This window comes from Emydura macquarii, unplaced genomic scaffold (assembly GCF_026122565.2).
Source record: "Emydura macquarii macquarii isolate MOO-44397 ecotype Brisbane River unplaced genomic scaffold, CSIRO-AGI_Emac_v2 contig_2422, whole genome shotgun sequence".
Lineage (NCBI taxonomy): Eukaryota > Metazoa > Chordata > Testudines > Chelidae > Emydura > Emydura macquarii.
The window spans coordinates 32,751,860-32,768,630 of NW_027132559.1; the positions used below are offsets into that span (position 1 = coordinate 32,751,860).

General features: G+C 42.8%; 1 protein-coding gene across 3 annotated transcripts in view; it reads right to left on the reverse strand.

Moving 5' to 3' along the window:
• The window catches only part of ANKIB1 (ankyrin repeat and IBR domain containing 1), a 172,436-nt gene that overhangs the window by 68,173 nt on the left and 87,492 nt on the right, over nt 1-16,771 (reverse strand). For all 3 annotated transcript variants that reach the window (XM_067562209.1, XM_067562210.1, XM_067562207.1), the window contains exon 4: nt 2,763-2,945. In XM_067562209.1, coding sequence (XP_067418310.1) covers nt 2,763-2,945 — 183 coding nt within the window. The remainder of the gene's footprint in view (nt 1-2,762; nt 2,946-16,771) is intronic.

Genomic DNA, 16,771 nt, shown 5'->3' on the forward strand with positions numbered 1-16,771 from the left:
TTAAACAATTACTTCTATTAGAAACAGTTAAATAGGAAATACTCTTGAGAAAAATATTCAAAGTAAGAAAATACTTGTAAAAGTTGTAGAGTTACTACTGACTCCCATCTTATTTAAAGATGGAAAGCTTTTGTTCTGCCCCTCAACAATTACAAATGATACATTTTTATGCCTTTTTCTAAGCTTTGCAAATTGTTTATTTACTTCATTACAAATGGTTCAGTTCTAAACGTAAGCATTCCTTATAATTCCTTGATGACATCTGAATATGAATGACATGAATATGCTACAACCATTTGAAACTAAGATATTGTTACTACGGTACACCCTATAATGCCTTCACAATAGTGAACCTTGGGCTATAGAGACCTGGTTCCTGGATCTTACCTCCAGCCCTGCCCACTGCAGTGGGGGGCTGTGATAGGGGTCATAATGTTCCTCTATCCCTGGGGTTGGAGGAGCTGTCTGACCTGGCCCCGGCCACAGGGCCAGAGGAACACTTTGCGCTGGCTGCAGCCCCAGGGCCAGAGGAGCTCTCTCTCCTGGTGCTGGGGGAGCTGTCAGCCCCACACCCTCTGCAGGCCTGGAGGTGTCAAGTGTCCCCTCCGTCCCCCGCAGCAGATCTCTCTCTCTATAATGAACCCCTGGCTATAATAACCAAATGGCTTCGATCCCCAGGGCTATGTTACAGCAAGGGTGTACTGTATAACACAAGAATATTTAACACTGCTCACAGAGGCACGGCAATAGGAACTGGCCTGTAAAAGAACCTTTCTGCCTTTTGCCCGCCTCTGCCAGCCAGCAGCAAGTACTCCCTGGATCAGTGGTGCTGCACAGATCATAGTAAGGGTCCACTGGACTGTATGAATAAGAGTGCTGATTTTGAGTTGTGCTGGGCCCAGATAAAATGGCAGAATTGGTTATAAAGGGCTAAGGTACTGTTGTACTCCCAGTTCTAATCTTCATCTGGGCAGGCTGTATGGGAAGAGTCACCTTAACTCTACAAATCATGGTTTCCCATAGTTTATATTTTGTTTTTTCTTGAAATGCTAACCTTCTTGTAAGAGATAGGCAAAGGGATCTTAAGTTGGTGAATGGGTTGCTCACAAATCTGCTTACTCACTAAGCCCTTCCTTGAGGAGTCTGAGCAGAGCCTGAGCCAGCACTGATCTCGAGCCTGAGCAATTTTCCTGAACACCGGTCTCAGTGCTGTGCACTTGTGGCTTGTGCTGAGAAAGCCTGCTTCTCTTTGGCTTCCCCTCAAAGCTGAGTGCTTGTGGCATGCATTGAGCATACTTATTCCTAACCCCTTAATCTGGTTTGAGCACTGTGTGCCTGTGGCATACACTGACATTCCCGTTTTCAATTACCACTCCAATTCCTGTGGTACACGCCTGTTTTTAGAGCACTTAGAAAATTAAAAGCAGACCATCTAGGGAAAAGATTTTATTTTGGGAATTATTGGCCAGATGATCCTAAATTTGCAACCCACAATCTATTCTGGACTCTGATGTGGCATAGCTATTTTCAAGGCATCTACTTACACACATGCATTTTAGAACACCCTGAAAAGAAATATGTAGAGGAATTGTATCATGGAAACACCCTGACCAAATAATCCCAATTTTTCACCAGTGCCTTTACCGTGGCCTCTCTCAGCAAAGCAATTTCCAGGCCGATCAGGCTCTGCATGTGCATTTTAGAGCATTTTGATAATTAAGAGTAGGTCACAAGGAGGCCTTTATCTTAGAAAATTCCTGATGAAATGATACCCCAAAGTCTATCCTGGCCCTTGATATAGTATAGCTATTTTCAAGGCAATCTGCTAATGCATTTGCATTTTGAAGCATTTTGAAAAATAAAAGCCTGACATTTCAGAAACCTGAGACCAAATTATCTGAATTTATCCGACAAACTGTATCCAAGGTCTTCATTTGGCACACCAAATTGCAAGTTGACCTGACTTAGCCTATGAATTTTAGAGTACTTTTGGAAAACTGCTTTGAAACTGGCACAGTGTTCTGCCCTTGCAGCTTTGCCTGCATTCCATTTCTTACTCTTGTCAGTGATACACGGACTCACACTACTCATTTTGGGAGGAAAGGAAATTGAGGAGGGTTGTATCTTATAAACCCCTTGATTAAGTCACCCCAACACCACACTACTACCTCTTATCCTGGTCCCTCTACTGACAATCCAATATTCAGGATGATCTAGCTCTGCATGTGCATTTTAGAGCACTTTAATGAATATCTTTTGAAATATTGCACTTTGCAGCTGCTTCTTGGTGTTATTCGTGAGTTGAGATAAGGAGAAATATGCTTTGGAGCCTTCTTATATTTTACCCCCTCATCTTTGGGCAGAAAATCTTAAGAACTTGAACATTTTAGAAGTTGATTTTTGGAAGGCTATATCTCCCAACTTACTGTACAACAAATGACCCAAAGTTTGCACCAACTCTACCCCTAATCTTTATATGGCACAGCAATTTTCAAGACAGCCTACATTGTGTGTGTAATTTAGAGCTTTCTGAAAAATTGTGAACTGAAAGCTTTGTTCAATCTTAACTATAGAATCCCTACTGCTCTTCCGCAGTGTGCTTAACTTAAGCATGTGCATGGTGCCACTGAAGTTAGTGGATCTAAAAATGTGCCTAGAGTTAAATTCATGGTTAAGATTTTTTTTGCCTCTATCACAAAGCATTGCTACATATGCAGATTTATAAAACCATAAAGTACACATAATGAAAAGTTTCACTTCACCTCTCTTTTGTCTAAAGCAGCATATTCGGCTTCAATGCTTTCAGCTTCAGGATCCCGTGAGAATACCATTTGAGATTCCAAGTTGAGGGCCAACTCTTTATGGTGCTGCTTCTCGGCACAGTCACAGGGAGTATCTTTATTTTCATTTTCCGCAAACAAGTCTCCACCATGTTTTACCAGAAGCTAAAAACAAAAATCAAAATTCAACAATTATCAGATTCAGAAAATGTTTGACACTAATTAACAAGGATTAAATATGGATTAGTATATAAAGTATACAAAAGCAATCTTACAAAATTGCAAAGGGATTAAGAAATAAAGTTAAAACAGGTTACAGAATATATTCCTATTAATTTTGATTGATACCTGGACATCAAGTGTGTCTTGGTTAGGCAGATGTATTGCAATTTATTTTTTAAATTAGCAAGTGATCATGTCAGCAAATGGTAAAAAAGTCCCAACCCACTTCTTGAAATTTTACAATGCAGCTTTTGTAAAATGCCCATCACAAATCAAAATCAGACAAAACTGATTTGCTTCGAAGTGGTGATGTTATTTAACCCTTTGAACCTGAAGAATGGTAATATTTATCTTGAGAATTCTAAGGGATAGGAAAGGGATCAAGATTATTTTCTCTAGCTCTACCCTTGCATCAGTTCTCCACCCTTTTATATTATTCACTGCCTTTCCTGAATAAAAGCCATCCCTCCTCCTTAATCTTCTCTACAAAAGCATCACCAGATCCCAACATCTTCCCAATGGGAAACAAACCTCGCAGTCACCAACTAGATTACCTCCCTTATTAGCCACTTCTTCAGCACAGAGTCAATTTTGGCTATATGCCAAAAAATCCACATCTCCATCTACTCGCCTCTGATGCTTCCATGCTTGAGGCAGCATAGGCTAGGACCCAGCACTTACAAGAACTGTGACACAGTGGGAGTACAGAGAGGGGGTGGTGAGTGCCCAGTATAGTGAGACAGGTTACATTGGCACTATTATACATGAGTTGCAATCTAAGAGACAACAAACTCTCCCTTGTCTCCAAGGCAGCCCCAAAAGTTTCCTTTAAAGCCAGAAAATAGCTAGTCAGGTGTTTGAATACCAAAAAAGTGCTCAGATACTATTGATATAAGAAACTAAATAGAAGAGAACAGAACAGCTCCAGTGGTATAGCACACCTTAGTACAGATCAGTGATCTGAGGATTAATAGTATTATATGATGTTTTAAATGTTAACATGCATGTGACACAGTAAAAAGTGTGTTTTAAATGTTTAGTGCTCTAGCTATAAATATACCAACTAGAAATCCCATTTAGTATCTCCCAAACAATATCACAGGATTGACTGTTTAAAACTGCAAAGGCAACAAGTAAAAATATCCTTCTTAAAATTACCGTAATTTATGTTTAGTTACTTTCTCTTCAGAGAATAAACCTGTATAGCACTTTGAGATCTAATGAAAAGCACTATGTAAGAGCTAGGTATTATTATTATAGTTACTGGTGGACTGGCAAACCATAAGAACACACTAAAATCTATGAAAGAGTATGTTTTAAAAGACTTTAGAGTGGCTGACAACAGATAAAGGGCAACTTATTTAAATAAAAGCATAATGTATTCTTCACATTATCAATTTTGCTGCATATCTTGTTTTCTTTTTTTATGCTACCCTCTCTTGCTGTGCTGCAAAAATTTAGTGAATGAAATTCCATTTCTAATATCGCTAAGAAATATATGTCTTATCAAAGTAAGTAGAATAACCAGATTAAATGATGAAGTAATTCAAAAAATATATATATTTTTTTCCACTAAGCAAGCAATCTTTTTTGCTGAAAGGGACAGCAAAACATCAAAGTTTCCTTCTACAATATTTGTGCTTTATAGCCATTGTACAAAGGGGAAATGATGGCCTTCTGACTTAAGCAGTGGGATGGGACAGTCAGAAAGCCTGGGTTCTGTACCTGACTCTGCCATTGTCATGCTGTATAACCTTGATTAAATATATAGGACTTGATCTTGCACCATTCAAGCCAATGGGAGTTTTTCCATTGACTTGAATAGGAGAAGGATCAAGATCTTATAACCCTTCTATACCTTAGTTACCTCATTTATAAAACGAGAACACTGGTTACCTCACCTTTACAAAGTGATTTGAAATCTATGGAAGAAAAGTATTATTATTATAATCATCGTTCTTGTCGTCATAGTACATAGGACCCATTGTGCTAGGTGCTATACAAAGACAGAATAAAAGACAGACCCTGCGTCAAATAACATACAGTCTAAGTACTATAGAAGTGCTAAATATTGTAAATATTCTTTACTGATTTGCACGGTAAACATCACAAATACTGCTCATAGGTTTATCTTTCAGCTGCAAGTCTGGAAAATATTTTTCAGTTACTTTTAGTGTGATCAGATTATATTGTCCAAAGACTGGGAACTGGATCATTAAAGTGGAATTTGTAAAACAAGGAATACACGAGGTTTCTAAGTAGAAAAATTTATGTGCAACTTCCAGGCAGCCCATTCCTTGTAGACAATGTATGGAACAATATGAATATTTGATTTACAGAAACCAACTGTTGGTTGCATCTGTGACCTCCACAAGGTACAGTTATTTGGAATGAAACGTGAAAATATAAAATGTAATACAAGATAAGTTTTCTGAATCTTTTAGTATCTCATTAAATCCAGTACCTGCAATTTTACAGTTCAGGCTTGTATTTTTCCTAAGTTTTTGTGAGTAAAAAGTTAAGTTCATTTGATAATTCAGTGATTCCCCTCTTTGTGGAAAACATTAAGATTATATTTCTTAAAAGAACCAGTTAATCTTCCAAACAAGAGCAAATCCCCAGATTCAAACCAATTAATAAAAGGTATTTCCAGCAATATATGTTTGTTGAGAGAAGCACTACAAAAACTGCAATAACTGCCTTATTTTAGGCAGATAGATTTTTGCTGTCTCTAAAGTTCTTTCTGAATCTAAAGAAATCTTACATGTTTTGGGCTTTGTTGTAAGATTAACAAATTTCTGACACCTTCTTTATGCTTAAAAATATTTTAACACCTAATGGGAGGGGAAGGATGAAGTCCTTGCTTTCTGCTCGTCTTTAGCTGCCAGGAAAAAACAGGAACTGTATCCATAGCAATGTGCAGTTCATCTTTTAAATTTTCTAGATATAAAAAGGAAATTATTTCAATGTTTATTTAAAAAAATTCACTTGCCATGATTTACAGTAGTAACAAATGACCTTTGAATCAAGCACTTTCAGACAATTAACATCTGGCTGTTTATGGGTCTGAGTGAACACCAGCTGGTCATTAACCACCAGGAAATTCCTGACTGGAGGTCATTACTAATGTGAACTTTCACAAGGACTTACTGCAGAAACCAAGCATTTGTGAGCTACCTAACCTCAGGAGTATACAAGCCAAAATGGATTAGGAGCAAGCTCAAAATCAGATTTTATTATACCTCCAGATTTTATGTACTTACTTGTGCATCTCAAGCATGATCTGACAGCACTCAGAACTTTGGTTCCAATCCAGTAAATCATTTAAGCACCCGCTTAACTTTAGTTACATGAGTAGTCTCATTGACTTCAGTGGATCCACTTTGATGAGACTGCTTATATAATTAAAATTAAGCATGTGTTCAAGTGGGTTGCTGGACTGGGACCAGAGTGCTCGACACCATAAGGACTGAGCTCCTGTTCAGAAAAAACTGACCCATGATGACAATTGGATAAGACAAAACTGGACGCACAATCCATTAAGTTACAACTTCTCAGTCTGCTACTTGAGTGCTATTCATTTTTATGTGGTATATAAAAAACTTTTATTTTAGGTTTCATGGGGCTTATTTTAACACACATTCCCAGATCCCCTTCATCTCCAGCTCACACTTGTTTCATAGGTATTTGTAATCTTAATGTTAACTGTAAACTAAAGACAGAGCTTAGGAGAGATCTAAATAATATAGTGAGAGAGGAGAAGACAAGCCAGATAAATGAGTCTGAGCAAGGAAGAGAAAATAGTAACTACAAGGGAAACAGAAAGAACTAAATACAAAATGTGGTCTCCTTAAATGGCCTTTTAAGAGGGAGAAGGAAGTAAATAAGTAAGAGTAAAATGCCCAATTGGAAATACCAGATTCAGTTTTTCTCATTAACACTGGCCTACAAAAGGTAATTTTTGTCTCTCACACTCAAGAGGTGTGTTAGATATTTATAAAGTAACTAACAATGATTTTTCACATAATAAAAGTTTAAAACTCATGTTAAACCGAAATTTTCATATTAACCTTAATTATGCTGTTGTGACAAGCTCCAGTATAATTCTTATTATTTAATTGTACAGTATCACAAATGTTGATAATGGTTTACAGGCAATTCTGCAAGACAGCTAACTCAAGGATGGCTTCATTATCTGGGAGCACTATTCGACTGGAGCTGGAGGACTGAAGAATGTTCAGGAGCTTGTGTTGAGGATCCTGAATCTTCTCAACAGGAATCTGCAGCTCTCCTGCAATTCTGAGAAAGTGTTCATGGAACTGCTTACAGTCATTGTGGGAATGGAGACACTAGAGTTACTGCCTCAACTGGAGATCAGGATGGCAATCTTGTCCGGTTTGTACTACTCCTCCTCTTCTATTAGATTTGGGGGCGGCTTTGGTTGTCCTCTCAGAGAGGAGGGAAGGAGCAACTCCTTAGCTGGCCACGTCAACTCTGTAGGATGGTACTGGTCCCACAGCCCCCAGTATGGCAAATAGAATGGGACGAATGGGGATTGCAGTGGTCCCCATGTCATGGGGTTCAATAGCTCTGAGGCAGATGATGAAGCGGAGGTAGATCCTAAGCTGGTCCAGGTCTTCTGATCAGGTACGTATGTCTTGGAGGATAGAATAACAATTAATTGGGCGGTTCAAAATCTCCCAATAGGGAGAAAGCCAAGTTTGGTTGCAACAGTGGTATCAATGGTACCACTGGAAGGAAGTCATAACCTGAAGATGGAAGGGGAGACAGACTCCTCCCAAAGGCCAACTCCTCTGGTGGAGTTATAACCTCTCTCAAGAGGTAGGGACCCAATGAAATGGAAGACTCTATGTCTGGGAGAACTAAGATGTCTTGAGGAGGAGCACAGGTCTCAGCTCTTCCTGGAGTGAGTGTGATTCTGTCTGCCTGAGCTGCCAGAGCCGCAGTAGAGACAGTCTGTGCCAAAGCCATTGAAGACAAATTAGGAAACGAGGGTAACTAATGCACTCAATGATCGGTCTTCATCAGTGCTGGCGGATCCTGGGGTTTGGGAGGTACTGGAGGCACTAGAGCTGCTGGATCATGATCTAATGATGATGGAACCCTTGACTCGTGGGCTTTCTTGTCACAGCACAGACTTAGAACATACTAAGTTCTCTTGAGCTGAGCTTATAGACTTGCCCGGTTGAAGCAGGGTTGAATGAGACTTCTTTGAAGTGGATTTGGAAGACAACTAAGCCTCATGATTATGAGAATGCTCCCTGCTCTCCCAACAAAGCTCCGCTGAGGAATTTGGGGGGGGCAGGGTAGACTCCCTCAATCCTGAGTCAGATCTCGTGGCAGAAGGCATACTCCTTGTTGAGTCAGGCTGATGTGAAGCATAGGGTCCCCCGAAGTGGGTCCAATTGAAGCCTCATGAGCTTTTCCATTAAGTGCTTTCTAAGGCAAAGTTCCTGCCCTTCCCAGTTACAGCTGGGGAATGGATGGCAGATACTGCACCCTGCCAACATGTGGGCTTCCCCAAGACAATATAAGCAGTACTGATGGTTGTCACTGATCAAGAAAGACTATGGATAGGAACCACAAATTTTGAAACCTGAGGTCCAAGTTATAGTCCAGTGCCCAAACAGGGTATAGGAGAGTGGGTGATCCCTAAGCTGAGGAGACTAACTAATTATAAAACACTAAAAATTTCAGATAAAAACTTTAAAACTCTAGAACTATTTTTAAAAAACTATTTACAGATATCTAAATATTTTCACAGATAAAGGAGAAAGCTAAAGCTTCAAACACTGGAGGTTCTGACCTGGACCATGCAACAGGCAGAAGGAACTGGAGAGGCAGTTGGTCCGCCCTGCCCTTTATCTCGTCAGCCAGAAGCAAGATGTGAACCAAGATGTATATGTGAACCAAAGGACACTGCCTTTAAAATTCTCTGGCTCTGGGAACAAGGAGATCACGCAGGCCCCCATAGTTGAATACATATAAGGACCAGCACTCGAAGGAGTACAGTATGTTAATAGTTACTTTTATTGACCAAACCTATAATCTCATAAAAAATTATATCATGTTTGTCCGACAAGGCATATTTTCCATAAAACCTTGTTTACTGGCATTAATTAGGATACTATACTTTACTTCTTTACTAAATGTGTCCTATATCAGTCTTTCTGTGACTTTGCCCAGGATTGATATCAAGATAACCAGCCTATGGTTACTCAGGTCATTCCATTTACGTTTTTAAAATATTGGCACAACATTAGTTATAGATACTATATTGAATTTCATACTATGACTACACATTTTAAACTCTATGACAATTCATCCAAGGAAACAATAATCTGGGGGGAGTGGGGGGGAGGAGAGGAGATCAATGAACATATTGAATCTTCCAAAAGGTGATGTTTGCTCAGAAACCAATCTGACCAGAAACCCTGAGAAAATTACCAAGTTAACAATTCATAGGATAGCATTTTTCATAAGTATTAATGTAAAAAGGTCTCTGACTCACCAATCCCTAAAAGAGGATCAAAATAATTCCATTAAATAGGCAAATACCCTTTGATATGTCAAATATGCTGTGACAGAGTGGGATATGGCTTTATCAAATTGTGCACTCTGTTTGGTATTATGGGCTGAATGTGTGTGTAAAGTAGTTCAGGGCACCTTCCTGAACACATATTAAAATCGGAGCTAAACAGAGAGGTAATATTCAATACATTAATCAACACAAATCCCCAGAGAGAATACATACAAAGCTTCTATAGTTACATAAATTGTACATTCTTTGTGGCAGAGACCATCTTTTTATATCGTGTTTGTACAGCACTTAGCACAATCAGGTTCTGATGTGACTAGGGCTCCTAGGCGCTACAATAATAATAATACAAATAATAAATGACAATAAAAGCAACAACGTAAGGTGCTAACAGAGACAGTGATTGGATGTGATCTGACGAGTCATATCATAGACAGAGTGAGCATGCTGAGTTTCTAGTCTATATAGGTCTTATACTGTGCTCATCCTTGAGGTATGTAAGCACCTTCTAGAAGTGCATTAAGCAACATGGCTACCCATCTGTGTGACAACACCATATGTTGTTTGTTCTCATCCTCATCTTCAGGTGCAATGGAATATCTTGTTTTGGTAGGGTCATAAGTGGATGTTTTTAAAATATGTGTTGCATATCTATGTTAGACATGGCAAGGTTAATGAAAGGCACCTTGTGTTTAGGACAGAAGGTACTGAGGTTTGTGATGATCCTTCATTTTTGGGGTGGCTCATGCCAGTCTCAGGCAGGCTCCTGAGAAAGTTCCATCAAAGACAAACATTAACCAAGCAAACAAACTTCCAAGAAATAAGAGTTTTAATCTGCTCTATATTACAAATTGAGATTAAATGATCCAGCCAGGCTATCAATACTCTCCATAGTAATATTCTTGCTCTGGTTGAATTCTGCTTAACTTTTATTTTTGGTAGATATTTTTCTTTATTTTTAATCCCATGCCTACTAGTTTCCTTTTGTTAAGGCATTTGTAAATGGGAGTTACTAACCTGCAACTGGAAGTTCTTTGACATGTGGATCCCTAGCTGTATTCCACATGTGAGTATGCATGCGTGCCAGTCTAGAGATTCTTAACAAGCAGTGTCCATTGGCCTTCACATGTACAGTTGCTCTTCTCATGCTCCAGACAAAGGGTATAAGAGCCAATGAGGGCCAATTCCAGTCCCTCTTCTGTGAGGGACCTCATGTCACAAAGAACTTTCAATTGCAGGTAAGTAAACTCCATTTCTTCTTCAAGTGCTGATGCCTATATGTATTCCACACATTGGTGACTGACAAGCAGTACTCAGACCAGAGGTTGGTGAGAAGATGCTGGCAGTAAAGATGTTTAAAGAACTGCAGTCCCCATCACTGCATCCACAGCAGGGCCCCGAACATATAAATGGAACTCCAGGTAGCCACTCTGCATATGTCCAGTATCAGTACCTCCTGTGGAGATGCTGTAGAAGCAGCTTACGCTCTTGTGGAGTGTTCTCTTACTCCATCCAGGGAAGGGATATGCACTAATTGGTAGCACAATGATGGAAATAAAATCCATTTAGAGATTCTCTAAGAAGATATTGCTTGTCTTTGCAACCTTTCTGCTACAGCGAGAAACAGTCTTGGTGATTTTCTAATTCATTTTGTGCTTTGCAAATAGAATGCCAGGGTATGTCAGCAATCCAGGGAATTAAGTCTTTTCTCTTCAACAGAAGCATGGAGTTTCAGAAACAAGTAATAGCAACTAAAAATGCAGCTTTCATGGATATGGGGGGAGGGGACATACATCATGTTGTTAAACGTTCAAATGGTGGTCTGGTGAGTATTGTCAGGAGACTGAGATCCCATTGAGCTGTAGGCTTGACCACGGGTGGAAAGGTCCTGACTAAACCCTTCATTAATCTAACTGTTGTTGGGTGAATAAAAACGGAACACTTGTCTATTGGAGGAAGGAAGGCAATGACTGTGGTAAGATTGACATACAGTGAACTGATGGAAAGACCTGAGTTCTTCAATGACAGAAGATAATCTAAAGTGAATGGGATATCTGCAGAGCCTGAGGAAGATTGATTGTGCTGTGCCCAGGTAAAGAGAGGTCTCCATTTAGCTAGGTAGCAGCTCCTAATTGAATCGTTCCTTCTTTGAATAAGAATGGTTTAGATGGCTTCTGAACATGAACATTCTAGATCTGATGTCCATTCAGACACCACACTGTGAACTGAAGTGGGCCTGAATTGGGGTGTCTGATTTTGCAATCTTCCTGAGTTAGGAGATCCAGGAAGAGGAGGTTACCTGTAATTGAAGGTTCTTCAAGATGTGTGGTCCCTATCTGTATTGCACATGTGGATGTGCATGTGTGCCATATGCCTGAGCCTGGAAGTGTTTCCTAGCAGTGTCCATTGTGCGTAGTGCATCTTCTTGTGCTCCCAGTTGAGGATATAAGTGGTAGTGCAGGTTGACACCACTCCAGTTTCCCGTCTTACCGTTGTTTCTTCTAGTCAGAAGCAGAGGTGAAGGAGGGTGGGTAGTGGAATACAGATAGGGACCACACATCTCGAAGAACTTTCTGTTACAGGTAAGTAACCTCATCTTCTTCAAGTGATGGTCCTGATGTGTATTCCACACAAGTGACTTGTGAGCAGTGATCAGCGCAGAGATGGGTGCGAAGATGCCAATGGAATTGTGGTCTGCAGTACAGCATAACCCACAGCTGCATCTGCTGCTGATGTATGCGTTATGGCATAGTGTGCTATGAAGGTGTGAACAGTGCCACATCGCCGCCCGGCAAATGTTCTGCCATGGCACATCAGCCAGCGATGCTGAGGAGATGGCCTGTGCCCTTGTAGAATGTGCCATGACTCCGCTGAGAGGAGGTAGGTTGGTGTATTTGTAGCATTCAAGGATGCACTCTGAGACCCATTTAAAGATTTGTTGGGATGAGACGGCTTGTCCCTTTGACCATTTAGGGATGGCAATAAAAAGTTTTGGTGACTTCCAAAAGGAGCGAGTCCTGTGGAGGTAGAACACTAGGGTGTGTCGAACGTCAAGGCATTGATTGAGGTGGAATTTGGACACCACTTTAGAAAGGAATTTGTGGTGTAGCCATAAGGACACCTTGTCCTTGTGAAATATCATGTGGGTTGGGGGAGGGGTCTGCCATCATGGCAGTGAACTCACTGATGCATCTGGCTGAGGTGACAGCAACTAAAAAAGTCACTTTCATAGAGAAGTGGGCCAGAATGCATGTTGCCATTGGTTCAAAGGGTGGTCTCATGAGGACAGAGAGAACAAGGTTAAAGTCCCATGGAGGAGTGGGCTTCACCACCGGTGGAAAGGTATTGATCAATCCCTTCATAGAGTGCACCACGGTAAGGTGTGTAAAGATGGAGATGCCATCTACTGGTGGAAGAAATACGGTAAGTGCTGCCAGGTGTGCTCAAATAGAGTTGAGAGCCAGTTCCAACGTTTTGAAGATGAGGAGGTAGTCAAGGATGACTGGGATGGTCATTGTGTCCTGAGCGGTGATGGAAATGGGAGCCTTCTAGGAAGCGTCTCCATTTAGTGCGGTAGCATGTTCTAGTGGATTCTTTCCTGCTTTGGGTCAGAATTTGCTGAACTGGGAGGGAGCATACATTTGATGCCCACCCAAATACCAGGCTATGAGGGGAAGAGGCTATGATTGGGATGACGGAATCTTCCCAAATCTTGTGTCAAGAGATCTGGGAGCACGTGGAGATGGACTGGTGGTTGGGTGGAGAGCCTCAGGAAGCTGGTGTACCAGAACTGCCGGGGCCAGTAGGGCATTATGAGGATGATGGTGGCCCTATCCCGATGAATCTTGCAACAAACCTGTGGCAGGAGGGGAATGGGGGGAAAGGCATACATAACAGAGGTCGCCTGTCCAGGAGAAGAAGAGAGTGTAGCCTCAAGAGCCCTTGCCTAGAGCTTCCCTGGAGCAATAGAGGTGGGTTTCCAATTCCCTTGGGACGCAAAGAGGTCCCACAGGGAAAGAGGTCATGGAGCATGGTATCGTGTAGCTCCGACTCGTGATCGTGGTACAAGGTTCTGCTGAGCGGAATTCTGGATGTCTTGTAGGTACGCAGCCTGAAGTGTGACCTGGTTCCTGATGCACCAATTCCAGAGCCGGACAGACTCGGAACAAAGGGAGGGAGACCTAGCTTCACCCTGTTTGCTGATGTATACCACAGCCATGATATTGTTTGAGAGAAGCTGGATGTGAAGGGGCTGTATGAGTGGGAGGAAGGCCTTGCATGCGAGGCGGACTGCCCTGAGATCTACTATGTTTATGTGCAGACTGGTATCCCGTGGCGTCCACACCCCCTGTGCTGTGTGGTGGTCAAAGTGGGCTTCCCATCCTGTGAGGGAGGCCTCTGTTATGATGGTGGCCTGTGGTGTGTGTTGGGGGGAAGGGATGGGGGTCAAAAGAGTGCCAATCATGATCTTGGATGGATTGGACCACCAAGTAAGGGAAGTCACGGGCACTGGGATGGTGATCCTGGAATCAATATGATCTGTACCAGGCTTGTAGTGGAGAGAAGCCAAACTTGTAGGCAGCACATGTGAAGCCGTGCATGTGGCATTCCATGAGTGCAGGCCACCAAAATGCCCTAGGAGGGAGAAGAATTGTTGGACCGTGGCGTGAGGTTTGCAGCAAAGGCACATGATGAGGGTGGTCATCGCTGAGAAGCGGTCTGCCAGGAGGAAGGCTCGTGCTGTGATCGAGTCCAGCCTCCCCCATATGAGGTTTATTGTCTGTGTGGGTATTAAAACAGACTTGTCTTCATTGACATGGATACCCAGGAAGGTCAGGAGGCCACAAAGAAAGTGGATCGTGGAGAGTGCTTCCTGTTGAGATTGTGCCACCAGGAGCCAGTTGTCGAGGCAGAGGAATACTGACTGGCCTTGGCTTCGCATCTGTGAAGACCTTTGTGAACATTTTTGGTGCTGTCCCTATGCGGAACAGGATGACCTGAAATTGGTAGTGGTGGTGGTCCACCCTGAAACGGAGAAATGTCAGGCGCAATGGGTGGATGTTTACATGGAAATTAGCATCTTTTATGTTGAGAACCACAAACCGTGCTCCCTGGTGGAGGAGGGGACAATTGATGCTAGCATCACCATCTGGAACTTGGGACTTCCTGTAAATGAATTTAGTAACTGAAGATTGAGAACGGGGCAGCATTCTCTGCCTTTCTTCGGGATGATGAAGTATGGTGAGTAAATGCCTCTCCCCCAGTACTGGGATGGGACACATTCTATTGCCCCCCTGAGGAGTATAACATCTGTTTCTTATTGGAGAAGCAGCTGGTGGGAGAGAACTCCCAAAGGGGGTCAGGTGGGAGGGCAATGAGGCAGGAAGGAAAGGAACTCTATGGAGTATTCATGGTGGATATTCTCCAGTACCTAACTCTCCATGGTGATCTTTCCCCAACTGTGAGCGAATAGGGCAAGACAGCCCATGGAGATGACTTGAGGCGTGATATTGAAAGACGTTCATGGGTCAAAATTGGCTTTAGGCCTGTGGCTGGGAGAGGGTGAAGGCCTCTGAGACTGCTGTTGTTGATGTGGGTGCTCTTGTTAGGCTGGGTAAGATGTGTGTGGCCATGGATGAAAGGGTAGTTTCTGGTGTCTGTGTCTAGGGTCCAAAGTATAAATGCCAAGGGAACATAGTGTGGACCTCGAATCTTTGAGGGAGTGCTGGGGCTCATCCGTCTTTTCATTGAACTGGTTGGTCTCGTCAAAGGGGAGGTCCTCAACTGTATTTTGGACCTCCCTGGGGAAGCCAGAGGATTGGAGCCACGAATTCCTGCACATGACTATACCAGTGGCTTTTGGCTGAGAGGCAGTGTTGACTGCGTCCACTGCTGTATGAAGAGCCACCTTGGTTGCCAGCCTCCCTTTGTCCATCAGTGTCTGGAACCGCTTCTGGTGTCCTAGTGGGAGTTTGTCTTGATCTCTGCTAGTCAGTTATAGTTGTTAAAACTGTACTTGACTAGCAGAGTCTGATAGTTGGCAATATGGAACTATAGACCCACAGACGAAAAGACCTTCCTGCACAACAGGTCCAGCCTCTTGGCCGCCTTATTGAATTTTTGTGACTGCTGTCTTGTCCATTCAGTAACTGCCTGAATGACTACGGAGTTGGGGGAAGGGTGGGTGAATAGGAACTCGGCCTTATTAGCTGGCACAAAGTACTGTCTCTCCACTCACTTTGGTGTGGGTCCACATGAAGCTGGTGTGTGCCACACACAACCACAAGGGCTGGTTTCATGATTACCTCATTGATAGAGAGCACCACCCTATAGGGGCCTTGGGTTTGGGAGATGTCCAGCAGCCGGTGTTGTGAGTCCTGGACTTCCTCCAATGCAATCTACAGGTCTGTTGCCACCTTCCGTTGCAGTTTCTGGTATTGTCAGTGATCATCCGGAGGAGAGAATGGGAGGGGGATGATTGCCTCAGTTGGTGAGAAGGATGCTCCAGTAGGGATTGGTGGAATCTGTGGTACCAGTTTCCCCTTTCCTCATATACTAATGAGACAGGCAGGTGTATAGGGGATGCCCAGTATGAAGCCTGGGATGGTTCTCGGTGCCTCTGGTATGGCTCCAAGGACTCCCAGTAGGGCCAGGAGGGGTCTATTGGTCATGGCAGGCCCCATGGGAAGTCATACAAGGCCTCCCTGGGTGTTTCACAGGCTGGAGGATAGGGAGATCTGGATTGCATATCCAGGCTCTGTGTGGCATTGGGGAAAATGGTGATTCTGCATCTGAGAAGTCCTTGGAATCAGAGAATGGTGCCATCAATGTTGGGACCATCAGTACTAGAAAGCTGCAGTTCAGTGCAAAAGGAGCAGGCTTATCTGGTAGAATGAACAGAGATTCATCCTCTAGTGTGGGGATGCCCCAGCTGAGTGAAGGGCCCGAGAGGAGACTGTGGGTAGGGGAGGATCAACTCCTCCGCCATGAGGAACATCTTTGTGTGGCCAGGGATCCATGGAGCACCCATCAAGATGCCCAAGGTACCTGGTGGAGTGTGTGGAGTCGGTCAGTCCAGCAGGTGACTTGGGTACCATCAGAGCAGGCTGCGACATGCGCATTGGTGAGTGTTCGACATTTCAGTACTGGGGTCGCTGTCAGTACCAACAGATCCTGCTTGCATTTCGCTTTGCTCTCCAGCCAGGGAGTT